General features: G+C 40.5%; 3 protein-coding genes across 3 annotated transcripts; all 3 read left to right on the top strand.

The window, feature by feature from the left end:
* The first annotated feature begins 18 nt into the window (after positions 1-18).
* On the top strand, positions 19-9,729 carry LOC140938907 (snRNA-activating protein complex subunit 3-like). The gene is made up of 11 exons (XM_073388430.1): positions 19-175; positions 2,542-2,557; positions 3,318-3,400; positions 3,584-3,647; positions 4,450-4,539; positions 4,850-4,888; positions 5,277-5,378; positions 6,706-6,788; positions 6,918-7,094; positions 7,900-8,007; positions 9,359-9,729. The coding sequence occupies exons 1-11, from the start codon at positions 33-35 to the stop codon at positions 9,501-9,503; spliced, it is 1,050 nt and encodes a 349-aa protein (XP_073244531.1). The 5' UTR covers positions 19-32; the 3' UTR covers positions 9,504-9,729.
* Positions 9,730-9,842: 113 nt separating this feature from the next.
* Positions 9,843-10,758, top strand: LOC140938908 (uncharacterized). The gene has a single exon (XM_073388431.1). The coding sequence runs from the start codon at positions 9,980-9,982 to the stop codon at positions 10,646-10,648; it is 669 nt and encodes a 222-aa protein (XP_073244532.1). The 5' UTR covers positions 9,843-9,979; the 3' UTR covers positions 10,649-10,758.
* Positions 10,759-17,849: 7,091 nt separating this feature from the next.
* LOC140937583 (uncharacterized) lies at positions 17,850-18,836 on the top strand. Its single transcript, XM_073387139.1, has one exon. The coding sequence runs from the start codon at positions 17,978-17,980 to the stop codon at positions 18,608-18,610; it is 633 nt and encodes a 210-aa protein (XP_073243240.1). The 5' UTR covers positions 17,850-17,977; the 3' UTR covers positions 18,611-18,836.
* The last annotated feature ends 3,950 nt before the right edge of the window (positions 18,837-22,786 follow it).

The following is a 22,786-nucleotide window of genomic DNA, read 5'->3' as shown; positions in this document are numbered from 1 at the left end:
GATTGTTTGATCCACGTCGAAATTCGATCAAAATGGCGGCGCGAGGTGAATGTACTTCGTCGTTAATCTCAATAAAAGAGTTCAAATTACAGTTTCAAGAACTTGATCTCGAAGAGATGGCGGGAGAGATGAACGTGTCCGTGGAGATAATGACAGACTTGACTGAAGTGTGTAGGTAAGATTAATCATTAGGAATTTTAAGAGGCTGTTTCTAAATGTAAAAAAAGCAGTGAAGAATTGTTTCAAAAGTGAATCAGAATTATTATTCAATTCAGACAGTTAACTTGATAACATCTAGCCCTAAAAAAAAGAAAATATATTTCTACAGCGTAGCTTAAAAGGGATAAGCTGTGCGATCTCAGGCAACTTTTTTATGCCCCATTTCCATGTATTTCGATAAGGCTTGACCTCCAGCGGGTCTCTAGGCTTGATCTCCAGCTGTGATGCCCTGCCAGGGTAAAATTCCGACAAGCGACATGGCCTTGAGACAATGACATTGACAAAGACACAAAGATGGCTTGAAACTGCGACAGTGACAGAGAAAAATGCAAATACAGTAGTAAAATACCGACGGTGACATGGCTTCCTCCTCAATATGCCAGGTCAATATGTTCCAGGGTCGTTGTTTAAATTGACTGATAAAAGCCCAAATAGTGCTACCACCCTTGAGGTTTGGAGAATCCCAGGTGCTTTGATAGTGCTGGATTCGTGGTGGGTGGGGGCAGGGGGGGGGGAGTTCCAGGGGGTAAACTACCCTTAATGTGTCCATCAGGTTAATGCGAGTTTATAAAATTCAGTGAATGAATACGTTGAAATTGAATACAAATTATTCTCCATGAAAGGTTCTTTGTTCACCAGAGATGACATGTACTGATCTATAATGGTGGAAAATGATTAGCTGTACGGCAGTAGAAAAAGTTTTAGTGGTGCACAAGTTTGGATTCCTCCAGTAAAAAACTATAAGAACTGCCCCTGTTTAAGATCTCTGTTGTGCCCATGCAGTGGCATTTTCACAGACCAGTTTATTTTTAGATCGATTCTCCCACAAATTTTGCCTACCAAATAATTCTTTCTTTGTTCAAGTTATCTAATTTTCTTCCTCCTATTCTTCTTTATTTTAAAACAATCTGCCTTATATTGTGCACGATGTATTCAATAATGTAACACCTCCAAAGGTTTCCAACTTATTTACGTATTCTTCAAAAATACATCATCGCATCATAAAACACGATTTTCTGTGGCTGGCAATTTCTACCTTAAGCACTCGAGAACAGACCATATGAAGAACTCCTTTTCAAGAATTGGTGCAAAGACATGGAATAGATATGGAATAGCATTCCCAACAGTGATCATGCTCTACCTAAATATATATTTAAGAATACCCTACCGAGTTGGCTACTGGACATTTTATGTTGACGTGCCTACTTTAATTGACATATTTAGTAAATTTTAAATTTCCAGGTTAATTTCATTCATACATTGTTTTATGTACCTATTTTGAAATGTGTATGTACTCACTGTCTTGTTAATATAATATGGTAATGTTCCTGTATCTGTCTTCTTTATTGTTATGCTTGAAGTTCTCCCTGTTACTGTCATTTTTTTTACTTTTCCTTCCTGCCTCGACTAGCTAGGCTATTTTGGGGGCAAGGATCAATGGTTATGATATGTATCCAAAGTGTTTTAATAAACTTGAACTTCAACTTGAACCTCTTACAAATCAGGCAGCAAAAACTGGAGGCCAGGAAACAGTATTTCTGATGGTTTCCTGGCATCCCCTTTTTTGTTATTTATTGTACTGTGGATATGTACACATACAGGACAGTGCTTAGAACTATTTTTGTGGGAAAAAGGTCTCCAAAATGATGCTGAAAATAACTGATCTGTGTACATGCTGTTGTTTGGTCTAAGTATGGTAGTTGCATGCACCAGCTTATGGGATCCTGCTGACATTCAAGCCAGCTAAACTCTTTTCAGTTTGATGCACCAGTCAAAAGCAGTTTTTTTTATGCAGCTATATATACACCTGGAGACTGCGCCCAGACCTTTTCCTGTTCAGCTCTCTCTCCTCTTCCTTCCCTTCAATCCAATTTTGGAGCAGTATTAGCATTTTTTTACTGGTAAATTAATACCATAGAAAATTGTTGACAGTCATTGTCCATGTTGTCAACAGGCTTACTAGTATCTGTGTAGCTTTCTGGGCTCCTTCATCTCTGGGTCACACTTCAGTCTTCTTAGTTTTCCATTCAAACTGGACACACTGCAACCTTGATATATAATGAAGGACCCTGGCTAAATCTATATATTACAATGAAGGACCAAGGGTCTGGCAAAATTTGTTCTCCACATTGAGGTTTGCTATTACCAAGGACTTCATTATAGTTACAGTGGTTCATTATATCAAGTTTCCACTGTTGTAGTTCAATCTAGCATTCTTTTAAAGCTATCAGTCTCATAATAAGGTACATGTATGTTTCATATACTCACTCTTTTATTTTTCCTTCCTTTTTTTCTTCCCTTTTCTCCTTTTATTTGGACAAGTCCAAGCAACTTAAAGGTATTTACCAGTAATGTCAAGGCTGTATCACTAAGGGCCAGAGACCAGGGATTTCCCTTGCCTACCACAAGCATGAGCCCAGACTACTTTTATGGGAGACAAAGGGAAAAAAAAGCAAAAGGACTTTCTTACAGTTTAATTCCCTGCCTACTAATCGCACCAACCTGGTAACTTGAAATCTTAGTGACAGGCCTGAACGATAATGTCTGTATTTTTAATAGAATCATGTAATTTGATCTGATGTCTGTTTTTCAACTAGTGAATGATGGAGAAGGGATTTACACATTGATTACATTTTTAATAATAATTTTATGCCTGGACAATCTAAAAGTTTAGAATTTTTAAAAATAATGTAATCCCAGATTAAGTTTGGGGATATTTGTTCGTCTTTTTTTTCTTTTGTCTCATTATTTTCTATGCTGGTCCTTATCCCAGAGCTTTGTTAGGTTTTGCAAGACAAGTATTTCCTTTTTCACAAGCAAAAAGATGGCAATATGACAGTTTGGAAGGAGAATCTTTAAGTTTATCAGAGGTTACCTGTGGCTTTTATCTGGGCACCTCTTCAATTCATTCGCACATCGTGACTGTTGTTTTTTTAATCAAAATATGATAGGTAAAGCTGCATTTTCTTTACCCTCAATAAGGGGAAAGTAATGAATTAAAATCCATTTGTCATGATTTCATCAATAAAGTGAACAGAATTTGCCTGTAAGTAACTTTAAATGCACTAATTTATTGAGTGATATTTTCTGTTTTCTAGTGTGCTGCTGAGCCAGAAAGTCTAGAATCTATTGACATCTTTAAAGACCAGATTCCTGAAGGAGTTGAACTTCATTCACTGAGGCAAGACATACTTCACTATGGATAAACCAATTTTTTGTCCTCCTTGTTTGTATAAAATATCAAATGTGGGATCCTTACAAAGCTGTGAAGTGCATCTAGCTATTTTTGCACCATTTTTTTGCTTAAAGAATGTAAAAGGATATTGCCTTTAATAAATTTGCCGATTACTTTGTGACTTTACAGGTTGCTTAAAGAGAGGAAAGGAAAACTCACCTCACACAAGAAAGAAGTGAATTATATAGTAAAAGTATGTTTATTTTTAACTGACATATTAAAGTTGATTATCAGGTTTACGACTGTGTGTTTGTAACTGTCACTGATAGAAGCGTACCTGTATGCAGCATGAAATCGTTATACATGCAATTTTTTACACTGAGCAAGATATGATGGCACCAAACATAAGCAAACTGAAAGGATAAGGTCATTATTTTTCTGAAATGCACAATGATCAATGATCAATTAAGCCATTTTCCTGCTTATATGAAGAATATGTTTTCACTCCAGTCCTCTTCCTATGATCTTCGTGGCAACTACATTCTTTCACTAAGTAAACCTAAAACAACTACCTTTGGTCTTAGCCCCTTTTCTTACTTTTCAGCTAAGCAGTGGAATGCACTGCCGGACTTTTTTCGTACCAGTTTTTTTGCAGACTTTAAGACCAAAATACAGGATGTTACCTTCATGTAGATTCTTTTTGCCTGACATACTTAAACTTAAAGTTGTGAATTGTAAATAATATTTTCTTTTCTTTTCTCTCTTATTTTTATGTGCTTATTATTATTAATATTATTTTATTATTATTACTTATAATGCATTTAATGTATACATATATTTCTATATTATTTTCATGTAGTGTCAGATCAAAGATATTAGCTTGTTAGCTACTTGAAAATTCGAGTATAAATAAAGTTTTATGTTATGTATGTAAAAAGCACTATGTAGGGGGCAACCAAAAATAGGCGAAGCAACCACCATGGGACTTAATGGGATGTAAAGCTTTGACTGTGACTAAGGAACTTATGATTATAACATGTCTAAATTATATACAGGAAGTAGCACCAACAAAGGAGCCCTTAGCATTTGAAGAGGTTAAAACAGATGAAGTGATCTTGTCAGTTGCTATTTATCATCCAAGAAAGGTAAGTATGTTAATCACTCTGTAAGGCTTTTTATCATATGGCTGAATCTGAGAGCGAGTGGGCAAGATGAAGTGAATCCTGCACTCTGATTGGCTACCCAAGCGGGCAAGCTGTGCCCATCGTGCTCACTCGGGAATTCCAGCCTTGGTCCCAGGACATCAAGTAAAGAGATAAAAGCATGTTACTAATTAAATGTTAATTTTGTTTCACATGAATTATTTTGTTGTTGGTATTGGTGCTGCTGTTGTTGTTGTTTTCAAAATGGTTAATAATTTTTTCTGATATAATTTTTTTTCTCATCCTTGACCAGCAAAACAAGGTTCAAGAATTTCTCGTGTTAGGCAGTCAGGTAAAAGCTTTGTATTACTTTGATTGAAAGACTCTTCATCATATCTACATTTATTTGTCCAAGCCTTAAAAATTGCAGATTTATTGTTTTATTTTTTATATATTTATTTTCTCTGGAATGCAGGCCATTTTCAAGTTGCTCTGAACCTGTGTCATAGTAAAGTAAGTGCAAAGCCTTTGATAAGAACAAGTAAATTCAAGTTCATGAGAAAGGTTTTGCATTTAGCCTTATTTTGAAAGGGGGGTTAGGGAATTTGATGAAGGCCTACTTACTGTTTTAAAAAAGAGGGGCGATCATTAATTGCTTATTAATAACAACTGAAAAAAATCCTGATTTTAAATTTAATCTACATGTAATCTACATCCAATTGTTTTAATTCTGTTGCCAGTGCCTTACAGAATTGCGTGACAAGATTTTCTGTACAGCTGATGGAATGATACTTGGAGATCATAGCGAAAATCCCGATGCCCTTTCACAGCCAACAGCTAAGGTGTGTATGTTACAATCATCAGGTGACACCCTAATGGCATGTAGGTGATGGCATTGGCCACAGGCCAAGTGCACACGGCCCACTCTGTTATAGAGTTTTCAGAGCTGGGGATTGGGGTAGGGGAACACAACATGAATGTGCTGACTTTGACTATCCGTAACTTACAAGTGGTACAACAAAAACTGGCTTTTCCTTGTTGCAAGAAACTGTTAACCTTTATGGTCGTGACGTAAAAAATATGAAAACAAAGAAGTCAGCCCAACAGAACCTAGGAAAACCAAAGATGCAAAACAAAGAAAAAGTTCACAGGTCCTTAGTCTTATACCGAGGTAAACCCTAAAAAATCGCCAAATTTCATCACTTTCCTTGTAATCTATCAAAAAATATTAATTTCCCCATGTGAACGATTTACTAGTACCTATTGTGATTGAGAGGGAAAATAATATCTAAAGCTTATTGAAGCATTTTCTCTTCCAGCTTAATTTCTCAGAATAAAATTCGGTGCATGTTACTTTTGGTTGAGTCATTGTTGACTCCATGAGTGCACGCTCAGAAGTAATCCCCATATAAATCGAACACTTGTTCATAGGCTACCGTAAAATTCCGAAAATAAGCCCCTCCATGTATAAGCCCCTCCAAATATAAGCCCCCCCGGGGGTTGTACTTGGAAAATTGCCCTCAAATACAAAGTAAAACAAAGCAAAAACGGTAAATTTCCTTCGAACTATAAAGCTAGCCCAATCGATTTTGAAACGCAAATTTCCCTCCGTATATAAGCCCCTCCGAATATAAGCCCCTCCAAAAATAAGCCCCTCAAAAACGGCCTTCGAAAAATATAAGCCCCAGGGCTTATTTTCGGAATTTTACGGTATTTCCCTCATGATTATACAGGTTTATCTCCCCTGCGCGCAGAGATATCTCAAGGCAAGCCATAAAGAAGAGGAAAGAGCGAGAGAGACCTCTGCCAACCCCTGGTGCGTTTTTTATCACGCATGTGCTGGCATTTCCTTAACAACTACTAAGGTTTTAGTCACGTGGGACAAAACTGAGCAACCCGGTTTGCACGATAACAAGTGTGGGCTCAGAAATTCCAGCATGAAGTCTCAACAGGCTACGCGTATTTCAAATTAAACGAAACCGATCTTGAAAAGTGGTAAGTTTCGAAAATGTGATTGCGTCTTCATGAAAGCACGCCTCGGGGGCCGGCAGATGTCTCTTTTTTTTTCCATCATTTTCTCTCGCCGTGAGAGACCTCTGTTAGGAGGGAAAGGTTTACAAAGTTTTCATCAAAGACCTTATTTCTCGTTGCTTGGTAAAAACATTGCAGGAAAATTTCAAATCTGGATTCTTCTTCATTGAGGGGGTATTCTATAATGATAGAAGAGATCCATTGTCAAGGGATTACAGCAAGTAAGTAAGTTAAGTCGTGATACTTGTGTCGTTAACCTAACATCGCCTTGTTTTTACACTGCATGTGATAATGCTATCCGTGATTTTCTCCAAAATAAAGTTAAGGACGTTTTTATTTCACTCTATAAGAGTTATTAGAGACTGGGCAAAAGACCCTCAGAGAAGAAAGTGTCCGGGACTTGGATTATTCACTAGTAAACGAATGGAAGATATGGTGTTTGAAGACCTGAAGATCAGGCTGGGTTATCCATATTTATACTGCCATCAAGGAAATTGTGAACATCTTATTATTTTTACTGATTTGAGGTAAGTTTTATCAAAGACATTTAAACATTTTCCCTTTACGAGAACGTACACAAACGTCTATATAGGACTTTTAAATCCTTTGTAGCCTGAAAAAGTGTGTAAGTAAAACAAGAAAATTGGATGTTATGAATTTTTGAGGTGACTCTTTTTTTCAGAAAATTCCAATTTCCTAGAGTTACTAGTTGCTCCTCTAAACTCAGACTCTGTCCGTCCAGTTAAATCTCCTATTCTCTCTCTATTTTCTCACGGGAATACAAATGACCGCTCATTGTCATGCGCATTCTGTTCAATTCCGATTGTTCGTTAATCTTTTTTTGTGGTTTTGCCCTTTCGATATTCCATCGTTTGCTCACTCGCTTGCGCGTACGTTAGTCAGTTCCTTTTAAGGTAAGGTAAGACAGGCAACAAAAAACGTGCAACTTGTTTTGCCACATTGCTGCAAAACGAGTTGGAAAGCTACGTAATGTTGCCCGTTTTACCACCCTTGAATGAAACCTGATTTGTCGCGAGACAGGTTTGAACGTGGGTGGTTAAACGCGCAACATCGCTTTTCAACTCGTTTTGTAGTGATGTTACAAAACAAGTTGCACGATTATTTGCCCGTTTAACTGTATCTTAGATCTTTCACTGGCCATGGCCCTTTTTTGATTATTAGACCAGGGGTCCAGTTATTTTTCTCAGTGGCAGATGCTAGTAGAACGAGAGTAATACGCGGACTCGCTTAAAAATTGGCGCGCGCGAGGAGAAAGGGCACTAAGGCAACCGATGAGTGGCATCTTGTTTCATCTTCGATTTTTGTCTTCAGGCTGTTGGATGTAGATGACGAACGAAACAGAAATGAATACCCACTGCAGGTATTTAAACACCGTGGAAAAAGGCTGAGATGCCGAGTTTGTGATGTCTATACTGCAAGGTACTTGTTTAAAATACTATTGTTGGAAAGAAACCTTTGCGCGGTTTTTATATATTTTTTTAAACTTTTCTCGTGGACTAGGTGGCGAAAATCCGTCGACAACTGTGGAAAATGGGTCTTAAATTCATTCAAGTTGCCGAGTTTGACAGTGATATCATTGTTGAAAACAAATGAAATAATAGCGAAGTTTTACATTCGTTTGCATGGTGAGTGACAAGTTTGTGTCATACAAATTACGCCTGTAAAATTTCGTGAAAATGCGAGCCCGGTATTCGGGTCTTCGCCGAGTTGGTGCCTTAGCTTGTTCATGGGATTACCGGAAAGGGTTATTCAGCATATTCACATTGACTATAATGCACCTTGTGTACCCCCCAAAATTTTGCCATCGTCTTCGAGTTGTCTTGGGACGACTGTAACACCCAGGAGAAAATTGGAAACAATGCTTATGCAAAATTTTGGTGGGTAAACAAGTTGCATTATGGTGTATGTGAGAATGTGAAAATTCTCATTTTCTAACAAGTAAATGGTGTTCAACATGTGTAGTTAATAAATTGTCAGAAATAATTTGGCGACGCCACCACTGGTTTCCCCGTCAAATAACGTCTGAGAAACGAGCTCAGAAATTCCATACTGATGACGTGTCACTACCCTGATCTGGGTAGTGCTTCTGATTGGTTGAAAATTTGCTTTACCCAATCAGAGGCACTAACCAGATCACGCTAGTTAGACGTCATCAGTATGGAAATTCTGCGTTCGTTTCTCAGACTAGAAATAGTTTTTTTGTTAGAGGTTAACATAGATGAAATGATTACGCAAAAATGGCGACACGATGAAACCTATTCGTCGTTCGATTTTACCCGCGTTAATTTTACTTATACGCCACTTCCACATTTCCCATAATGCACCTTATTTGCCCCCCAAAATTTTGCATAAGCATTGTTTCCAATTTCTCCTGGGACGGCTGTAATACCCGGGAGAGATGAAAAACAAAGGTTATGCAAGAATTGGGGTGGTGGGGGGGGGGGGGGGGGGGGGGGCAAATAAGGTGCATTATTGGAAATGTGGAAGGGGCGTCAGATTCAAGTTGAGAATTTCTCAGAATAGATATATAAAGCAGATAAAAACTCTCCAGAACAATTCTTATGGATAAAACTGGCGTGAAATGACTACTTATTTTTCAGTAAAAGTAATAAACAGTCAAGGACAATTAAGGGGGAAACTTGGTCACGTGGTACAAATTCACGTTTGCCGTTTGGCGTAAACGTGTATCTTAATCTCTCCATTATCAACATTGAACTGTCGACAACGGTAAAGGGACAGACGATTGGTCAGCTAAACTATTGTCTTTCAGGTGGGTGACCATAAATGATGCCTTGGCGTGTGAGGATCCGTGTTTTTTCTGTGCAACGTGTTTTAAAGGCCTTCACTACACAGCTGACGGCGAGAAGATCTGCGACTTCCAAGCTTATCCTTTCGTGGGAGACTTTGATTGGTGATTGGTAGCTCGTACCAGGTTCCTGGTGGAAGTAGGTTGCAGGGATCAAGGGAAGGTTCGCGCGGCAGAGATTAGGAACAGACAGCTGTTGGTGATCCATGCCAGTGAAGATCGAGAAACGAAATTCTCTTGGAAATGGTATCAGTCGAGACCTGAGCGTGGGCTCATAAATGATGAACAGTCTTGTAATCGTTCGGGGATAGCAGCTGTGTAACGAGCCGTGAGAAAGTTTGCCTGGGAGTCAGTATCTGACCCCTTAAATTTCAGGGTATGTTATCATATCAAGCTACAGCCGAGGAGCTTTCCAGCGAAAATAGTCGAACGTATTGAATGTCATATAACAGTAATAAAAAGCACAAGTGAAACTGTCATACAGTGGGATTCTTTTCCAACAGCTCTCGCATAATTGTCTTTTTCGAAAAAGAAATTCTGTCATTTTCTTTAATTAACTATTGTCAATGATCTTGTATATCTTCCATGATTAAAGCAGATTTTAGTCCAGTCACAATGGGGGCGATTTTGTCATCGGAAAAGAGGATAAATGCGGAACGAATTAAACGGGAAAACTTGGACCACCAGCTTCAAAAGTTGCAGCACAGCTTGCATGTAACAGCCGCATCTCATTACATCGCCTCAGAGTATTATCGCCGCTTAGACTCTAAGCTTCAATATGCGTCCGCTTTTACCGGCGCCATTGGCAGTACAACCAGCGTCGCGTCGAAACTTGGGTGGAAATTAATGGTATCAAGCAGTCCTCGTCTCGCACCCGTATTGGTTGCTGTCTCCACGACCTCGCTGCTTTTTACAGCCTTGGTTCATCTGCCGCAGATTAATAATACGCCGGGTAATATGTACAAAGCGCACTTTCAGTCTGGGATAGAGTGTCAGTATCTCCAAAAACAAGTCAAGTTCTTGAGGAAGACAGCGGTCTGGGATGCAAGCGTGCCATGGGAAACACTCGCGAATCAGTATAGTGAGCTCCTGTTGGAAAAGAAACGAGTAAACACTAGGATACAAAGTGAATGTTGGTCTTATCGTAAAGCTTTGAGCAAGATCGAGAACAGGAAGAAGGAAAAAAAGCGGAAGGAAAATGAAATAAGAAAGATTGATGCATCCACTAACAGCTTTTATGAGCTTGACATATAGTTTCCATTTTTTCAGTTTTGACCTCAGTTGTTCAAAAGCTGGATAACGCTATACACCAGATAAATCTCTATACAGAGGATAAGTATTAGGGAAACCAATAGACCTACCTATTCGGCTAGCTCAATGTTGTACCCAATTCCAATCTCCCGGGGTTAAGATTCTTTGTGTATTGTATTTGCATTATAACGTGGCATTCACATTTAAATGATACGGAAATTCCCAGGTCTGTATGACCCGGCTCCCCTTTATCTCAAAGTCTGGATCCGGTACTGTGTCCATCTGTGCCTCTTTCTGCATTTACTGCGTTATTCACTACCTTCTTTTCACTGATTTGAGCAGTTATTTTTTGATCCACTCAGTTTGGTTGCAGTTTCTTCTGAATGTATTTTGATAAATTTCGTGACACAGCTCCTTTAGTGGCAGGTACAAAACGCACGTCACAGGTCACAAGTCATGCAGGTGAGAGTACAGGTTACCGTACTACAGTAAACGATAAACGTCACCCAAAGAGTTTCTCCTAGCCCTAATCACAATCCGAAATAGAGTTTCAGCTTAAGGGTAAGTAGACTACAAGCCGGTAATCTTCTTTTTTTTTCCTTGGTCCGTCAAGCAAAACGCCCCAGACACGCAAATGACCACGCGAGTGACTGAAGGCGCGAGACGGGAGAGGCACGACTCTCTTTCTTCTTCTCGGGCTGCCGCACTCGTTTCTCGCGTAAATCTGAAGAAAAAGAGAGACTGCTCGCAGTCTAAAGGGTAAACAGCTTGTCTCAGTTAGTTATCAATGGAGCAGTGACCTGCACTTCTGCCGACTTGTGACCTGCATGTGACGTGTGTTTTGTACCTGTTACTCCTTAAGTGAATGGACGATCGTCCGAGTGCATGAGTGTAGTCCCGAATATCGCTATTGTTGACAGTGACCCCGGGAGGGGGGGACCTTAGGAATTTCTGGGTGGGGCTGTGCCGCTGGGTCCCTGGAACCCTTGACCTATACCAGAGCTAGTTCAACTGAATTTTGCTACCCAATACTAGAGTAAACTCCCCAAATCCCCCCTATCCTAGAGTAGCTGTTTCCCTAGTCTAGATGAAATCTTCAACCAACTGATCAGTTTCCTGAAAAATAATACGCTATCCTAGACCCACACGCTCTGATTTATATACCTTATCCTGGAGTAAACTACTTGAAAACCATACCCTTAGAAAAGGGCAGGAAATATGTTATATTTTCAAAGAAACTGTTTTATATTTAAAGTGAAGATACTTAAAGAAGTCAGGTTCTCAGAAAGTTTATTAATTCTTCTTGAATCTCGATTTGTTTGGAATAACGGAGGCCAGAAACCTTGACTTAAAGGAACAGTATCCCGTTACTGCTAACCTGAGATCAGGCCCAATTGTAGCGGTTCCCATACATTCTCTCTAACGGCTACCGCTAAAATTATTTTGTTTCGCCTTGCCCACCGGTATGTGATTTTCAAATCGAAACGAAAATAGAGCCTGATCTCAGGTTACGTTACTGCCTATACACCAAACTTTGATTTTTGAACTGGATGTCGCGAGCACAGGTAGCCTGTTCCAGGCTCCGGGATGGTGGTGGAAAGTCGTTCAGTAATAAGAAATGCGAAAAACGCGCGGGGGCTGGGGAGAGACAGGGCGGCGGAGCCTCTCTCTCCCATTTTTCCCGCCGCCACCGCCCCCTTTCTCAAGTCGTGTGCGTCTTATTTTCGCTTTGCTCGTTTTAATACTTTCCCACTATACTATCTGAGAGCCTGGCACAGGTCGTGTGCGTCTTATTTTCGCTTTGCTCGTTTTAATAGTTTCCCACTATACTATCTGAGAGCCTGGCACAGGTCGTGTGCGTCTTATTTTCGCTTTGCTCGTTTTAATACTTTCCCACTATAATATCTGAGAGCCTGGCACAGGCTAGAGCACAGGCAGCCCAAACTCACGTTACCAGGAAAGGTTACTTCGAGTAGGTGTCGCGTTACAGGCGACCGTTACAATTGAGAGACTTTGCGCTATTGTATGAGAAATAAAATATTGAGATCTGCGAACGTTAAATAACGTTAAATCTAATTTTTCCGTCGATGAAATAAATAAAAAAGACTTATGCTTGTCGTTTTACTGTTTTTTTAATTTGGCTTTATTGCATACCACTGTTACTCCCTTCATAAGACGAAGTTCACGGTTCACATTAACATCTATCAGACAACAAAACAAAATGACATGGTTTGTTATTAAGATTTTGATTTAAACATGCACTTGGCTTCGGGCCCGAGAAGTTATCGGGACTTTCGAGAAACGAGACTCGGACTTGCTGTGAAGTGTAATTTTTAATCGAAATCTCAGTGTCAATGAAAATCACGTTTTCGAGCATTTGCTTCCGGTTTGCAAACCGGAAGGAAGATGTCACAATTTGATCGTCACTCCGGCTTCCGCTTTACAAACCGAAAGTAGGGATTTTATTCTCAGTACATCGGAGAGTCTAACGCGATCTTTCAAACTTTCTTGCCCGCGATCTTTCAAACTTTCTTGCCCGCGGACTGCAGACTGCAGACTGCGGACCAGGGGTAAAATGCAGACGGTGTGCAAAATGCAGACTGCAGACTGAGAGTAAAACGCAGGTTGGGGTAAAATGCAGACCGAGCATAAACTGTAGTCGCGGAAGGGTTTAAGGGCAAAACAATCCCTAAAATACATGTAAACAACACCACCGTACACTTACTTGACATCTCCTTTCACAAATCCATTCCTTCCTCGCTCTGGAACGTCGCCGACGACGCGAAAACATACTAGTAACCGCAATCTTTAACGTTTTTTCCATTCGAGAGACTTCACGCTTCAACTTTCGATACAGGTGACCGTGAATCGGTACAACACAACAATGTTTACGCTTAAATAAAAGCTGCTGACCCAAAATAATGTACAGAAAGAATTCAAAAGAATTATGGCGATAAAAAAGGGAGTAAATCATTCCAACAACAAAGGAAGATGTTCTGCAGGAAATTTCGAAGACCTTCTATGAAAGGATTGAAAATCAAAGTAAGCAGACTTTAGCTGTTTGGATGTTGATTGAACTTTTTGGCGAGAATGTGTAATGTACTTCGACTAGGAAGCGAGGTGTGTAACTGATTACCAGCTAGCTATTTGAAGAAGAAGGAGTACAGTCTTCATTCTGCATTTTGCACCCAGCCTGCGTATTACTCTCAGTCTGCAGTCTGCATTTTACACTCTCTCTGCATTTTACTCCTGGTCCGCAGTCTGCAGTCTGCAGTCCGCAGTCTGCGTATTACACTGACCGTATGAAAATTTGCTAAGGAAAAGAAGGAGATTAATAGCAGAATACATACGGAGGAATGGGCCTGGCATAAAGCCTTAGAAAAGTGTAAGAAGGAAAAAAAGAACTCCAAGATGAAATGTCTAGAGGACCATAATATATAGACTATACATAAACTACCTTACCTTTTGGCCCCAAAACTGTTCAAATGTTTGCGGTTTGAAACAGGTGGTGTGCGTACTACGATTGCAATGCATTGTGGATGCAAAATTTTCAAGATGGCGGCGAAGGTCGAGAAATTTCGGACGTTATATGCTTTGTTTTTCAATAGATATAGTCCTTAGATCGTTTTTCTCAATTTCATAAGCTAATATTTGTTTAGATTTTTTCTGTGAAGAAAAACAAATCTCTATTCTTCATTTCAATTTAAAACGTGAGGCACGAAGATTCCTCCTGTAAGAGCATGAAATTTGAACCCGGTTTTTGAGAAGCTATAATTTCCATTATATTGCCGGTCGAAAGTAGAAGATAGTTTTCAGTGTTTCTGCAAACCTTGTTCTACGCTTATTTTTTATCGCTCCCGAACGCACCCCACGTTTCGGCAGGACTTTTCCGCGGGTGGCGGGTGACGGGTGACGGTTGGCGGGTGATGGGTGGCGGGTGAGGGGTAGCGGGTGACGGCTGGCGGGTTAAAAATATAAATGAAATAAATATTACTTTAATTATTATGAGTTCCTCAAGCTATCTCGTGCATGTGATATCGTTTAGAAGAATATTGCTAAAATATCACTTTTTGTAATTTTTATCATCTTTTTTCTCTTTTTGATATGCAGGAGAGTCTGTAAGTGTGAGCCACTTTTGAGATTTAATCCACTGAATTTGGCTCAAATCGTATGTTTCGCTAAGTGGGTCAAAGGGGCTAAGTGTGTTTCCTCAGATTTTCTAAACGAAAAGGTGTTGATGATTCTGGCCTGTATTATTTTAAAGATAAAGGCTCAATTAAAATAGCCTGAAATTCATCCGATTGTTTCGAGTCGTTTTCTCCTCTCAACAACGTCTGAATCGACCGGCCGTTAATGCCGTCCAGTGACGTCACTCACTACCCGAAAACCGGGTAGTGATTTTGATTGGTTGATTATCTAAACATTCGCATAATTATATATAATTATTAAAAATTTTAGCGGGATTGACGCTTGATATTCAGCGGATCGCATCCCTGGCATGGCATTCTTTCGTGTAGTTCAAACATTTCGATAAGCTTAATCTTTATCTTAAACAGCAAAATTGCCCTTGTCTTCGAAACTGAAATGCTAAATTGAACTGTGAATGAAGAATCATTGCGGACAGTCGGTTGGTTTTGCACTTTCGATATTCCATCGTTTGCTCACTCGCTTGCGCGTACGTTAGTCAGTTCTTTTTAAGGTAAGGTAATTAGCGTAATTAACGAATATTCACTCCGCAGTCGAGATGTTCAGTCCACGCCATCTTGACACAAATGATAAGATTTTGAATACCGCCCATGATGCTTAGCAATCGTAGTGCGCACACCACCTCAGGTAAGGTAGACAGCTGGTAGACAGGCAACAAAAAACGTGCAACTTGTTTTGCCACATTGCTGCAAAACGAGTTGGAAAGCTACGTAATGTTGCCCGTTTTACCACCCTTGAATGAAACCTGATTTGTCGCGAGACAGGTTTGAACGTGGGTGGTTAAACGCGCAACATCGCTTTTCAACTCGTTTTGTAGTGATGTTACAAAACAAGTTGCACGATTATTTGCCCGTTTAACTGTATCTTAGATCTTTCACTGGCCATGGCCCTTTTTTGATTATTAGACCAGGGGTCCAGTTATTTTTCTCAGTGGCAGATGCTAGTAGAACGAGAGTAATACGCGGACTCGCTTAAAAATTGGCGTGCGCGAGGAGAAAGGGCACTAAGGCAACCGATGAGTGGCATCTTGTTTCATCTTCGATTTTTGTCTTCAGGCTGTTGGATGTAGATGACGAACGAAACAGAAATGAATACCCACTGCAGGTATTTAAACACCGTGGAAAAAGGCTGAGATGCCGAGTTTGTGATGTCTATACTGCAAGGTACTTGTTTAAAATACTATTGTTGCAAAGAAACCTTAGCGCGGTTTTTATATATTTTTTTAACTTTTCTCGTGGACTAGGTGGCGAAAATCCGTCGACAACTGTGGAAAATGGGTCTTAAATTCATTCAAGTTGCCGAGTTTGACAGTGATATCATTGTTGAAAACAAATGAAATAATAGCGAAGTTTTACATTCGTTTGCATGGTGAGTGACAAGTTTGTGTCATACAAATTACGCCTGTAAAATTTCGTGAAAATGCGAGCCCGGTATTCGGGTCTTCGCCGAGTTGGTGCCTTAGCTTGTTCATGGGATTACCGGAAAGGGTTATTCAGCATATTCACATTGACTATAATGCACCTTGTGTACCCCCCAAAATTTTGCCATCGTCTTCGAGTTGTCTTGGGACGACTGTAACACCCAGGAGAAAATTGGAAACAATGCTTATGCAAAATTTTGGTGGGTAAACAAGTTGCATTATGGTGTATGTGAGAATGTGAAAATTCTCATTTTCTAACAAGTAAATGGTGTTCAACATGTGTAGTTAATAAATTGTCAGAAATAATTTGGCGACGCCACCACTGGTTTCCCCGTCAAATAACGTCTGAGAAACGAGCTCAGAAATTCCATACTGATGACGTGTCACTACCCTGATCTGGGTAGTGCTTCTGATTGGTTGAAAATTTGCTTCACCCAATCAGAGGCACTAATCAGATCACGCTAGTTAGACGTCATCAGTATGGAAATTCTGCGTTCGTTTCTCAGACTAGAAATAGTTTTTTTGTTAGAGGTTAACATAGATGAAATGATTACGCAAAAATGGCAACACGATGAAACCTATTCGTCGTTCGATTTTACCCGCGTTTATTTTACTTATACGCCACTTCCACATTTCCCATAATGCACCTTATTTGCCCCCCAAAATTTTGCATAAGCATTGTTTCCAATTTCTCCTGGGACGGCTGTAATACCCGGGAGAGATGAAAAACAAAGGTTATGCAAGAATTGGGGTGGGGGGGGGGGGGGGGGGCAAATAAGGTGCATTATGGGAAATGTGGAAGGGGCGTCAGATTCAAGTTGAGAATTTCTCAGAATAGATATATAAAGCAGATAAAAACTCTCCAGAACAATTCTTATGGATAAAACTGGCGTGAAATGACTACTTATTTTTCAGTAAAAGTAATAAACAGTAAAGGACAATTAAGGGGGAAACTTGGTCACGTGGTACAAATTCACGTTTGCCGTTTGGCGTAAACGCGTATCTTAATCTCTCTATTATCAACATTGAACTGTCGACAACGGTAAAGGGACAGACGATTGGTCAGCTAAACTCTTGTCTTTCAGGTGGGTGACCATAAATGATGCCTTGGCGTGTGAAGATCCGTGTTTTTTCTGTGCAACGTGTTTTAAAGGCCTCCACTACACACCTGACGGCGAGAAGATCTGCGACTTCCAAGCTTATCCTTTCGTGGGAGACTTTGATTGGTGATTGGTAGCTCGTACCAGGTTCCTGGTGGAAGTAGGTTGCAGGGATCAAGGGAAGGTTCGTGCGGCAGAGATTAGGAACAGACAGCTGTTGGTGATCCATGCCAGTGAAGATCGAGAAACGAAATTCTCTTGGAAATGGTATCAGTCGAGACCTGAGCGTGGGCTCATAAACGATGAACAGTCTTGTAATCGTTCGGGGATAGCAGCTGTGTAACGAGCCGTGAGAACGTTTGCCTGGGAGGCAGTATCTGACCCCTTAAATTTCAGGGTATGTTATCATATCAAGCTACAGCCGAGGAGCTTTCCAGCGAAAATAGTCGAACGTATTGAATGTCATATAACAGTAATAAAAAGCACAAGTGAAACTGTCATACAGTGGGATTCTTTTCCAACAGCTCTCGCATAATTGTCTTTTTCGAAAAAGAAATTCTGTCATTTTCTTTAATTAACTATTGTCAATGATCTTGTATATCTTCCATGATTAAAGCAGATTTTAGTCCAGTCACAATGGGGGCGATTTTGTCATCGGAAAAGAGGATAAATGCGGAACGAATTAAACGGGAAAACTTGGACCACCAGCTTCAAAAGTTGCAGCACAGCTTGCATGTAACAGCCGCATCTCATTACATCGCCTCAGAGTATTATCGCCGCTTAGACTCTAAGCTTCAATATGCGTCCGCTTTTACCGGCGCCATTGGCAGTACAACCAGCGTCGCGTCGAAACTTGGGTGGAAATTAATGGTATCAAGCAGTCCTCGTCTCGCACCCGTATTGGTTGCTGTCTCCACGACCTCGCTGCTTTTTACAGCCTTGGTTCATCTGCCGCAGATTAATAATACGCCGGGTAATATGTACAAAGCGCACTTTCAGTCTGGGATAGAGTGCCAGTATCTCCAAAAACAAGTGAAGTTCTTGAGGAAGACAGCGGTCTGGGATGCAAGCGTGCCCTGGGAAACACTCGCGAATCAGTATAGTGAGCTCCTGTTGGAAAAGAAACGAGTAAACACTAGGATACAAAGTGAATGTTGGTCTTATCGTAAAGCTTTGAACAAGATCGAGAACAGGAAGAAGGAAAAAAAGCGGAAGGAAAATGAAATAAGAAAAGATTGATGCATCCATTAACAGCTTTTATGAGCTTGACATATAGTTTCCATTTTTTCAGTTTTGACCTCAGTTGTTCGAAAGCTGGATAACGCTATACACCAGATAAATCCCAATACAGAGGATAAGTATTAGGGAAACCAATAGACCTACCTATTCGGCTAACTCAATGTTGTACCCAATTCAAATCTCCCGGGGTTAAGATTGTTTGTGTATTGTATTTGCATTATAACGTGGCATTCACATTTAAATGATACGGAAATTCCCAGGTCTGTATGACCCGACTCCCCTTTATCTCAAGGTCTTGATCCGGCACTGTGTCCATCTATGCCCTCCTTTGGCATTTATTTGCCGCGTTATTCACTACCTTCTTTTTACTGATTTGAGCAGTTATTTTTTGATCCACTCAGTTTGGTTGCAGTTTCTCCTGACTGTAAAATTTCGTGACACAGCTCCTTTAGTGGCAGGTACAAAACGCACGTCACAGGTCACAAGTCATGCAGGTGAGAGTACAGGTTACCGTGCTACAGTAAACGATAAACGTCATCCAAAGAGTTCTCCTAGCCCTAATCACAATTCGAAATAGAGTTTCAGCTTAAGGGTAAGTAGACTACATGTCGGTAATCTCCTTTTTTTTTCTTGGTCCGTCGAGCAAAACGCCCGAGACACGCAAATGACCACGCGAGTGACTGAAGGCGCGAGACGGGAGAGGCACGACTCTCTTTCTTCTTCTCGGGCTGCCGCACTCGTTTCTCGCGTAAATCTGAAGAAAAAGAGAGACTGCTCGCAGTCTAAAGGGTAAACAGTTTGTCTCAGTTAGTTATCAATGGAGCAGTGACCTGCACTTCTGCCGACTTGTGACCTGCATGTGACGTGTGTTTTGTACCTGTTACTCCTTAAGTGAATGGACGATTGTCCGAGTGCATGAGTGTAGTCCCGAATATCGCTATTGTTGACAGTGACCCCCGGGGGGGACCTCAGGAATTTCTGGGTGGGGCTGTGCCGCTGGGTCCCTGGAACCCTTAACCTATACCAGAGCTGGTTCAACTGAATTTTGCTACCCAATACTAGAGTAAACTCCCCAAATCCCCCCTATCCTAGAGTAGCTGTTTCCCTAGTCTAGATGAAATCTTCAACCAACTGATCAGTTTCCTGAAAAATAATACCCTATCCCAGACCCACACGCTCTGATTTATATACCCTATCCTGGAGTAAACTACTTGAAAACCATACCCTACACAGCGGCACATACCTATATAGCCCATATATGGCAGTACCCCCCCCCCCGGACAGTAACTTTGCGGTAATCGTCATAAGAATCAAGGTGTGTATTGTTAGATGATTCTATTAAACTCTGGTAATTGACTTGATTGGACAATAAACCAGCGTCGCGTAATGTTATTGTGGACATACTGTAATGTTGGTTACAGTCTGTAGAAGCTTTCAGCAGAGTCTATCCAGTTAAGGGACCAGTCATTATTTATCACCTGGGGGGGGGGGGGGGGTCGGAGGATTTTGGGGGGGATCACTTGATTTTTAGGAGAACAGAGGGGGGGATCAGTCGTAACTGAGAGCCCAAAAGGGGGGGATCACTGAAAATTTTGGAAGGATTCAGAGGGGGGACCACTCAAATCTGCTTGAACAATGCCAGTTTGAAAGCATACAACATAAATGTGCCCATTCTGCTGGGAGATGATGGCATTTGCGATCTCAATTTGTTCTAACGTGCTCATGACTTAGCTAATATTCATCTTTAAACATGCCAGGTGAATTCTAAATTGTGAACTATATAAACTTCTGATAACTGAAACATTGTAAAAAGTGTGTTTGTTTAAACATAAACCATTTATCGCCTCTCCAGGAATGGGCGTCCTGTGTCAGCTCTATACTAAATTCGATTCAACTGCTTCATCTGCCTCATCTTGAGCCTCATCATCCCATTCAACAACTTCATTTGCCTCTTGAGCCTCGTCATCCGATTCAACAGCAACATTTAGTCCCCTTCGGCAGGTTGACCCTGGACTTTGTGCCCTTAAAATGGCCGCTACTTGCTCTAGATTTTTTGCTAGGGTCGTGCTAAAAATACCCTTTTCTAGTAGCCATAGTAAAGGGTCTAGATGCAAACGCCTTACAAACACTGGATGAAAAAAAAAGAAAGGAAAACAAAAAGAAAACAAACAAAAAAACGAACAAAAAAAAGTTATAAAAATGTGAGCAAAGCTACAAAGGCTGATCTATTACACTATATATGAAAATAAAAAAGGAGACAGGAACAGTGGCCGATCCTAGCCCTTCCAGATGGCCGAATTGTCGCTAAATATGACCTGCTGATAGGGACTTGGCGGACTGCTATTTGGCACTCTAAAAAAAGTAACTTTGCAGTTTCAAGCACTGATTGCAGTTTCAAGCACTTTGCAGTTTTAAGCAAGATTGCTTGTATGTCAACTGAATTCAGATGTCTGGATCCAGACTAGAAAAAGACACGGATCAAGAGACACTTTTAAAAAAAGACTGCGCGATAACGGCTTTATTATGCTGTAAGTACATCATAGTTAGAAATACTACCTGTATATGAACGTTTAAAACACTAAATATACACGTCGAAAGGTGAATATGGGTACAAAGACATGGGGGGGGGGGGGGGGGGGGTCACGAAAGTTATATATAGTTATGAGGGGGGATCACTTCAATAAAATAACATTTAAAGGGGGGATCAGCTAAATTTCATCGTGTTTAGCCCAAAATCCTCCGACCGCCCCAGGCGATAAATAATGACCGGTCCCTAATGAGTCGTTGTGGAGTGGAGCCTTTATTTAAAGAGGGTAACGCTAAACTGATCAATTTGTGGCCCTTGATGAGATGTAAACTACAAGAAACAAGAACGCGCTTACAGCGGCAGTCCATCTCGCATGCTTGGAGATTAGATCGAGAAATCAGGAGGCGATTAATTCTACAAGAAACATGATTTACTCGCTAAAGGTTTTTTACTTCCTACTTTATCGACGTCGGTACTTTTTATTTGTTTCTGAATTGATTTAGTACGTGTGTTAGCGACGACCAGAAATACCTCCGCGGTAGCAGGCTATACGCTTGTATAAATACACGAAAACTCAAGGGCCTCGATTCCAGAGAAATTACATCATTGCCAGTTATCAAAAAAGTTATTTACATGGCACGTCATTTCAATCATCGTCGAAAATAAACCGCATGCTCATCACAAGTCCATTTACATACAGTGAAAGTTTACAACACCCGACCATCGCAATTTTGCTAATTAAGATTCTTATTTTTTTTTCGACCACTCAGTAGTTCACTTGTTCCAAAGTAATCAACGCTTTCAAGCGATAGAATTCGTGGACCGACACGTTTCGGAAAAGCTCTAAATTTAATCTTTCCTAAGCTTTCTTCGCAAAACATGGGTGGCTTCGATCACGCAACGATTCTTAGTCCAAGTTTCCACGGTCTCCGCAAGGAACGCCTGACACAATGACCTCCCTTTTGTATCCTAAATACGAACAAAAATTCCAGGGGGGGGGGGGTACTTTCAGAAAAATTGGGTGAGGGTGTGCGGCACGCTTCCTGTAACCCTTACCCTATTTCAGACCAAAATCTGCATGCGATTTTCCCTACACTATTTCAGACCTGATCAAAAATTTGGTACTCTGTTTCAGACCTGCAGCCCTATAGCCCGGCGCATGACCGGAGCGCATGACAAGCTGTTACGGCGCGTACACGGTAGTTGGCGTAAACATTAAAAGGAAAATGGTCTTTTTATAATCGCCAAATGATGAATAAGTAGTTAATTCTTCTATAAAACATACAGTATGTTGCCCAGTATCCGGACGGTACTAGTATCCGGACAATTAAAACAAAAACTCAATTTTTGAGGCGCCCTTTTCAGTTTTAGTCCTGATATGCATAGCCGTGATATACTTATAAAATACTAGGAACTTCTTCTGCTTCTTCAGAATACCAGGCCACGGCCAGCCACGGTAAACACAGTAAGCTTACTTTCTTTTGTCATTCAGCATTGCAAGTTGCTCACTTGCTAGGTATAACAAGGGAAGTTGAGGGGGTCATCTTTTCAAGGACTTATTTCCCTGTTGGCACCAAGTCTGCATTTCGTTTTTTTTTTTTAACATCTGTATGTATCATCACATGAAGACAAGTAAATAAAGTAGACAG

Source organism: Porites lutea, chromosome 5, assembly GCF_958299795.1.
Source record: "Porites lutea chromosome 5, jaPorLute2.1, whole genome shotgun sequence".
NCBI lineage: Eukaryota > Metazoa > Cnidaria > Anthozoa > Scleractinia > Poritidae > Porites > Porites lutea.
This window is presented reverse-complemented; position numbering and strand designations above follow the sequence as displayed.

What these genes read in the sequence shown, in the direction of transcription:
- LOC140938907 (XM_073388430.1), top strand. Translation starts at nt 33, where the DNA reads ATGGCGGCGCGAGGTGAATGTACTTCGTCGTTAATCTCAATAAAAGAG. An exon ending in AAGTGAATTATATAGTAAAA is followed by an intron (nt 3,648 to 4,449) that starts GTATGTTTATTT and finishes AATTATATACAG; the next exon opens with GAAGTAGCACCAACAAAGGA. An exon ending in TGTGATGTCTATACTGCAAG is followed by an intron (nt 8,008 to 9,358) that starts GTACTTGTTTAA and finishes ATTGTCTTTCAG; the next exon opens with GTGGGTGACCATAAATGATG.
- LOC140938908 (XM_073388431.1), top strand. Translation starts at nt 9,980, where the DNA reads ATGATTAAAGCAGATTTTAGTCCAGTCACAATGGGGGCGATTTTGTCA.
- LOC140937583 (XM_073387139.1), top strand. Translation starts at nt 17,978, where the DNA reads ATGATTAAAGCAGATTTTAGTCCAGTCACAATGGGGGCGATTTTGTCA.